The sequence below is a fragment of the Mandrillus leucophaeus genome, unplaced genomic scaffold, assembly GCF_000951045.1.
Source record: "Mandrillus leucophaeus isolate KB7577 unplaced genomic scaffold, Mleu.le_1.0 Scaffold419, whole genome shotgun sequence".
Taxonomy (NCBI): domain Eukaryota; kingdom Metazoa; phylum Chordata; class Mammalia; order Primates; family Cercopithecidae; genus Mandrillus; species Mandrillus leucophaeus.
The window spans coordinates 448,714-456,328 of NW_012104465.1; the positions used below are offsets into that span (position 1 = coordinate 448,714).

The 7,615-nt window shown below is 48.9% G+C and overlaps 1 protein-coding gene across 3 annotated transcripts in view; it reads left to right on the forward strand.

Annotated features, from left to right (window-relative positions):
* The window catches only part of RHBDL3 (rhomboid, veinlet-like 3 (Drosophila)), a 72,902-nt gene that overhangs the window by 61,513 nt on the left and 3,774 nt on the right, over window positions 1-7,615 (forward strand). For all 3 annotated transcript variants that reach the window (XM_011992849.1, XM_011992850.1, XM_011992851.1), the window contains one exon: window positions 5,975-6,035. In XM_011992849.1, coding sequence (XP_011848239.1) covers window positions 5,975-6,035 — 61 coding nt within the window. The remainder of the gene's footprint in view (window positions 1-5,974; window positions 6,036-7,615) is intronic.

Below are 7,615 nucleotides of genomic sequence, written 5' to 3' on the forward strand. Positions count from 1 at the left end.
TAGGACAAAGAATCACTCCCTAATTTATCTGTGTCATGCTCTCACATTCCCTGTGTTGGGTTTTCTTGAAGTCATTTCACAAGAAACCGTTTCTACCAGGGATAGATGTAGAAAGCTGTGTTGGAATGGAAGCTCCCGGCCTGGCTTTCAGCCTCTGCACTCTTAACTGGTTGGGTGAGCAAGATGCTGAGGGGACTGCTTACCAACTTGTTAGCTGTGGGTGAGTTACTGTCTCACTCTTTGAGGCTCTGGGAGAGAATGAAATTAAAGGGCCTGCAAAAGGTTTGTATTCCCCAAGGATCTGCGGGCTTTTCGACATTTATAGCAGCAGCAGTGCTGGCTGCTTGTGAGATTTTTTTTCTTCTCTCCTGTTGTTTCAGTGCTGATTTTATTGGCGGGAATATTGGATTGGGAAAGTAAGGCAGCTGGTTGGAAGCAGGGACTCTCTAGTTTAACCCCTCGGCTGCTGGGAGGCAGATCATATTTACTGGCGTTCCTTCGCTCCGTTTGTGGGCAGCTGGGACAGACGGCACAGGCACATGGAATGTGACCTCTGAAGTGTAGGTGGACAGAGCCCTGGACCAGGAGCCCAGTCAACTCGCCATTCACTCACTGTGACCTTGAACCAGCCCGCCTGAATCCTCAGTTTCTTCTTCCCTAAAGTGTGCGGCAGAGGGATGGACTGGATCAGTTTGGCAAGCTCCAGGGCTTTCAGGGGCCAGGCAGGTGTTGTAAACCCATAAAGCGTGCCTGGGAGGTGCTGTGGCAAAACTGGAGTCATTCAGATTCAGAATTTTTCAAGCCGCTCTGCAGGGCAAACTCCCCGTCTTTGTCTCAGGTCAAGATACTGCCACACATTTAGATGATGCCTACTGTGTGCCAGGCAGTGGTCTTAGTACTTTACATATATTAATTTATTTCATTCTCACAACCACCCGATGAGATGGGTAACTGAGGTAAGGTGCTGTTGTTACCTCAAATTCACAAATGAAAACAATAGAGAAAAAGGAATTCTGAGCCACCCCACCGATGACCAACCAGGCCAAGCATAAGGACGGTGCGTTTAACATCTATCCCAGATAGGGCCCAGGAGGGGCATGGAGGCAGGAGACCTCAGATAAAGGAGAGAGCCATCCACACATTCTAACTTACTTTGCCTGATATTATCACTCAGGACACAGTGAAAAAGACACTGTCTTCAGATAAGATATTCACTCAGGCCAGGCTCAGTGGCTCACGCCTACGATCCTAGCACTTTGGGAGGCTGAGGCAGGTGAATTGTTTGAGCCCAGGAGTTCTGGACCAGCCTGGGCAACATAGGGAGACCCCATCTCTACAAAAAAAAATTTAAAAATTAGCCGGGTATGGTAGAGTGTGCCTATGGTCCCAGCTGGTTGGGAGGCTGAAGTGGGAGGATCACTTAAGCCCGGAAGGTCAAGGCTGCAGTGAGCCGTGATCATGCCACTTCACTCCAGCCTGGGCAATAGAGTGAGACCCTGTCTCAAAAGAAAAAAAAAAAAAAGAAAAATAATAAGGTATTTACTCAAAGGGGGCTGAGCACAATGGCTCATGCCTGTAATCCCAGCGCTTTGTGTTTTGTTGTTGTTTTGAGACAGAATCTCACCCTTCACCCAGGCTGGAGTGCAGTGGCGCAGTCTCAGCTCACTGCAGCCTCCACCTCCCAGGTGCAAGCAATTCTTGTGCCTCCAGAGTAGCTGGGGTTACAGGCATGTACCACCACACCCACGTAATTTTTTTGTATGTTTAGTAGAGATGGGGTTTCACTATGTTTGCCAGGCTGGTCTTGAGCTCCTGACCTCAAGTGATCCGCCCCCCTCAGCTTGCCAAAGTGCTGGGATTACAGGCCTGAGCCACCACACCTGACCTGTTGTTTTTGAGAAAGGGTCTCACTCTGTTGCCCAGGCTGGAGTGCGCTGGTGCAATTTCAGCTCACTGCATCCTCCACCTCCTGGGCTCAAGCAATCATCCCACCTCAGCCTCCTGAGTAGCTGGCACTACAGGTGCACACCACCATGCCCAGCTAATTTTTGTTGTTGTTGTTGTCCCAGATTTATTGAAAATAATATAGCACTGCAGAAAAAATTCAAACAGTTCCCCAAGGCGTTTTGAAATTCATCCCAACTGTAGGGCTGAGTGACCTGCAGGTTGGACAGACTGCCGAAGTCCAAAAGCTTCAGCATTTCCTTAGTGTCAGGATCTACTTCAATTACCTCCTGATCCAGGGCTGAGACCTCAGGAACGTAATTGTCTCTCCTTTCTCTCTCCTCCTCCTGCAGTTTGATGGAGACACCTCTTACAGGGCCTCTCTGAATCCGCTTCATCAGATGTGTGACATAGCCTGCTATCTTGTTGCGGAGCTTCTTGCTGGGGATAATGGCGATCTCCTCGCACATGCGCTTGTTCGCGTGGAAGTCGTTGCCCAGGCGCGTGTAGTACTTCTCTATGATGACCCGGGCCGCCTTCTTCACAGTTTTGGTGCGAACGCGGCCCATGTTGGCGGGTCCTTGGTAAAAGAGCACCCAGCTAATTTTTTATAGAGGCAGGGTTTCGCCATGTTGCCCATGCTGGTCTCAAACTCTCAGGCTCAAGCAGTCCCCCTGCCTTGGCCTCCCAAAGTGCTGGGATTACAGGCGTGAGCACCTGGCCTATAATCCCAGCACTTTGGGAGACCGAGGCTGGAGGACCACTTGAGGCCAGGAGTTCGAGACCAACCTGACAACATAGTGGAGTTCTATATCTACAAAAAATAAAAAATTTAGCTAGATATGGTGGCACATGCCCATAATCCTGGCTACCTGGGAAGCTGGGGCGGGAGGATTACTTGAGCCCAGGAGTTTGAGGCTGCAGTGAGCTATGGTTGCATTGCTGCATTCCAGCCTGGTTGACAGAGTGAAGCCCTGTCTCTTAAAAAGAAAAAGTCTTCTGTACTTTTGCTTTTAATTGTGATAAATGTACATACCATAAAATGTACCATCTTAAAGTATACAGTTACATTTTAAATGTACAGTTCAATGGCATTAAGTACATTCATACATTCACATTGTTGTACAATCATCGCCATCTGTCTCCAGAACTCTTCATCTTGCAAAACTGAAACTCTGTACCCACTAAACAATGACTCCCCACCCCCTCCTCCCTCTGGCCCCTGGAAACCACCATTCTACTTTCTGTCTCCGTGAATTTAATTACTCTATACTTAAATGGAATCATACAGTATTTAGCTTTCTGTGACTGCCTTATTTCACTTAGCATAAGGTCCTCCAGGTTTATTCGTGCTGTAACATGGGTCAGAATTCCCTCCCCCCGCCCCTTTTTTTTTTGAGATGGAGTCTAGCTCTGTCACCCCAGGCTGGAGTGCAGTGGTGTGATCTCGGCTCACTGCAAGCTGCGCCTCCTGGGTTCACGCCATTCTCCTGTCTCAGACTTCTAAGTAGCTGGGACTACAGGCGCCCACCACCACGCCCAGCTAATTTTTTGTATTTTTAGTAGAGAAGGGATTTCACCGTGTTAGCCAGGATGGTCTCGATCTCCTGGCCTCGTAATCTGCCTGTCTCAGCCTCTCAAAGTGCTGAGAGTGAGCCACCGCCTTTTGAAGGCTGAATTGTATTCCATTGTATGTATATATCAGCAGGTGACAACGTTATCCTGCCATCTGCTTCGTAGCTTGGAACATGTCAACAAGTGAAGATTAGACTTTCCACGTAAAAAGGGAAGGCAGGTGGCTCACCTCACCCTCTGTGAAGAAGGGGTTGCTGGTCAGTGAGGAAGAGTGGGGGAAGGGAGGAGGTGGAAAGAAACCAAATATATAGACATATGTATGTATATTTCATTTATCCATCCATCCATCCATGGACACTGGGGTGGCTTCCACGTCTTGCCTATGGTGAATAATGCTGCTATGTACATGGGTATCACTTATTATTATTATTACTTTTTTTTTTTTTTTTTGAGATGGTGTCTTGCTCTGTCACCCAGGCTGGAGCTGTCTCTTATACACATCTAGATGTGTATAAGAGACAGGTCTCGATTTCCTGACCTCGTGATCCGCCCGTCTCGGCCTCCCAAAGTGCTGGGATTACAGGCTTGAGCCACCGCGCCCGGCCTATTATTACTTTTTTTGAGACAGAGTCTGGCTCAAGTGATCCACCTGCCTCGGCCTCCCAAAGTGCTGGGATTACAGGCATGAGCCACCGCGCCCAGCCGGGTATCACTTTTAAGGGAGAATTGAAACCCATGGAGGGGATATTATAGGGAAGGAAAGCCTGGCAAACAATAGCAGGCAGAACTGTTAGGGGTGAGAGCCCTTCCCAGGGCTCCCAAGGAGGCAGGGAGCACCCCCTCACGTGGGCTGGAGGGCCATCTTGTTGGCTGCTTGGCAGTGGGTGTCCGCCTTTGGGAAGAGATGTCCCATTAGATGAGTCCCAAGTTTCCTCCCATCCTAGGGTTTCAGCTTGGAGGGAGGCTGCGGTGCCCACCATCCACTAACTGAGCCAGCTTAGATTGGGTCGCTAGATCCAGGGGAGGGCACCGACTCCTGTTTTGTTCCTTGTCTCCTGGCAAGGCTCCTCTGTGGGCAGACACCAGCAGATGACAACGATATCCTGCCATCTGCTTCCTAGCACAGAACATGTCGGCAAGCGAAGATAGGCTTTCCACCTAAAGCGGGACCGCGGGTGGCCCACACTTCACTTTCTGTGAAGAAGGGGTTGCCGGTCAGTGAGGAAGGATGGGGAGAAGGGAGGAGGTGAGCGAGAACTGAAGGCTATGAGGATTTCCCCCTCTTTGGCATCTGCTGTGTGTCCTGCTTGCTTGACTGAAGCTTTCATAGATGTTGTTGTCCGTGCCAGTGTTCAGGGCCTCTGTAAAGTTACACGGATGTTCCTGCAACGTCACAGAAGTGCCAGACATGTCCCCGAGCTGGGCCTGGGCCAGGCAGCAAAGGCAGATTGGGTGGTGGGAGGGAATCAAAGTCCCCTGGTTGTGCCCTCCTTCCCTGGGGCTTATGTGTTCCAGGAAGATTCCGGGCTTATTTCTGTGCACGTGCACCTCTGTATAAATGGAATAGTGCTTTGAATGCACTGCAGGAGTGCCTCTCAAAGGAACCCTGTGGTGAAGTCTTTTGTAAAGTGAAAAGTCCTTTTGTAAAGTGAATAATTGTACTGTTTATCTGCTTTGGAGGTTCCAAGTTTTCCGAGATTCTCAGGGGAGAGAGGGAGTTGTTTGAAGGCCACCTAGGCCACCCCCTCTCCAGCACCTGATTCGCCTCTGGAGCATCCTTTCCGAGTGACATGAAATCCCCGATGGTGGGAAACTCATGACCCCTGCAAGATGGACCATTCTATCTCTGGAGAGCTCTGCTTACTAGAAATGGAAACTTACTCTGAGCTAAAAAGTCTCTCTCTGAAGTTTTCATCCATTGCATCTTCTGCTTGCAGGTTACACTGAATCGAATGTGCCCTTTCCTTGTGTTGACTCATTCGATATTTGACAACAATGAACTTGACCCCTGAGTCTCCTCTTGTTTGAGCTAAAAGATCCTGGCTTCCCCATTCATTCCTCATCTGCAGGATGTTGAGCTCTTTTATCATCCTGGTGTTTCTGCTTTGACTTTGCTTGGTTGGCTGTCCTGCATCTTTTGCAACCATGGAGCCCAGCAATGAATGCAGCTCTGAGATGTTCTCTGTCCATGTTGAGGAGACAGGGCCTCTCCTCTTCCTAGATCTGGAGTCCCTTCCTCTGTTAGTCCAGCTCAAGAGCTTTTATGACAGGAGTAAACTTGCTGTTGCCTAAATCTCAAAGCCATGTGGTGTGTTCTGCTGCTAAGCCACAGCCCTCTCTCTCTTTCAGTACTTCATGGAGATCCTTATTTTAATGTCAGGTTTTCTTAAGCAAGACACACTGGCAGAAGAGTGGTCTAATCTGGAACTGACTGAACTCTCTCCTTTTTCCCTAGAACTGGTCAGGAATGAAGTGCCAGTTCAAGCTGCTGCGGATGGCTGTGGCCCTTATCTGTAGTAAGTACTGATGGGACAGCTAGGGGATGAAAGCCTGGCTCCAGGCCCTGGGGTTCAAAGATGGCACAGTCCCTGCCCTTCACGGGCTTGTGGTCAAGAAAAAAAAAGTGGGACATGTCAATGATGTGTGAAAGAGTAGGGCTATTGTGAGAGCTGTCTGTCCTGCTGTGCTGCTTCGTAACCATTCATCTTTTATTTATTTACCTATTTTTAAAAATTATATTTTCGTCTTTTCTTTGAGACAGGATGTCTCCCTCTGTCATCCAGGCAGTAGTGCAGCGGCACAGTCATATCTCACTGCAGCATTAGACTCCTGCCTGGGCTCCAATGATCCTCCCTCTTCAGCCTCCCAAATAGCTGGGACTACACATGCGTGATGTTGCCCAGGCTGGTGTTGAACTCTTGGGCTCAAGCAATCCTCCCGCCTTGGCCTCTCAGGTTGCTGGGATTACAAGTGTGAGTCACCATGCCCGGCCTTTTTTTTTTTTGGAGACAGAGCCTCCCTCTGTCGCCCAGGCTGGAGTGCAGTGACATGATCTCAGCTCACTGCAACCTCCACCTCCCAGGTTCAAGTGATTCTCTTGTCTCAGCCCCCCAAGTAGCTGGGATTGCAGGCATGTGCCACTATGCCCAGCTACTTTTTTGTATTTTTTGTAAAAAAGGGGTTTCACCATGTTGGCCAGGCTGGTCTCAAACTCCTGACCTCAGGTGATCTGCCTGCCTTGGCCTCCCAAAGTGCTGGGATTATAGGCGTGAGCCACCACACCTGGCCCCAGCCTATTTTTTCATCTTTTTATTGACATATAATATGCAAACAGAAAAGTGCTTAAGGACCAGCACCCAGATCAAGACAAATAACTTCCTAACATTTTGGTCATGAAACTGATCCTTTGAGATCCCTTGTTGAAAGCCCTAGGCCCTGTCACCAGAAAAATACATACATGTGCACTCATGTGCATACACACGTATATCAAAAGCTGCAGTTTTAGCAGGTTCACAAACTGTGACTAGTCCAAGAACCCCCTAGGAACAAGATATCTTCAGGGCCCTAGTTGGGAGAGCTCAGTTCTACCTGCAGAAGTCATCCTGAGTGTTAGCGGCAAGCAGGTGTCCACCAAGTAAACACGGTGCAAGAGGACATTTCAGGCAAAGCTGCAGCCTGAACTAACACATAGATGGACGAAGGGTCATGGCCAGCGAGTTGGTTAGCAAAACCAAAGAATTAGTTTTGGGACTGTGTGTGATTTTGATCAGCGATAAAGTTAGTGAAATAGTAGGAGTCAGACCATTAAGGGCTTTAAATGCTAAGAAAAGAAAATGTACTTCACCTTGCATTCCCTGGGATCCCACTGGAGGGCTTTCAACAAGAGAGTTATTGATGAATAATCAGAGTTTTAGAAAACCAGTCAGGCTGCAGTGTGGAGAACAGATTGTGGGGACAAGGGGGATAAGACCAGAAGCCAAAGGACTCTTTCTGAGATAGAAAGAAATGAGTCTGAACAGAAGCAATGGAAGAAGGGGCTGGGCAGTGTGGCTGACACCTGAAATCCCAGCACTTTGGGAGGTCAAGGTGGGAGGAT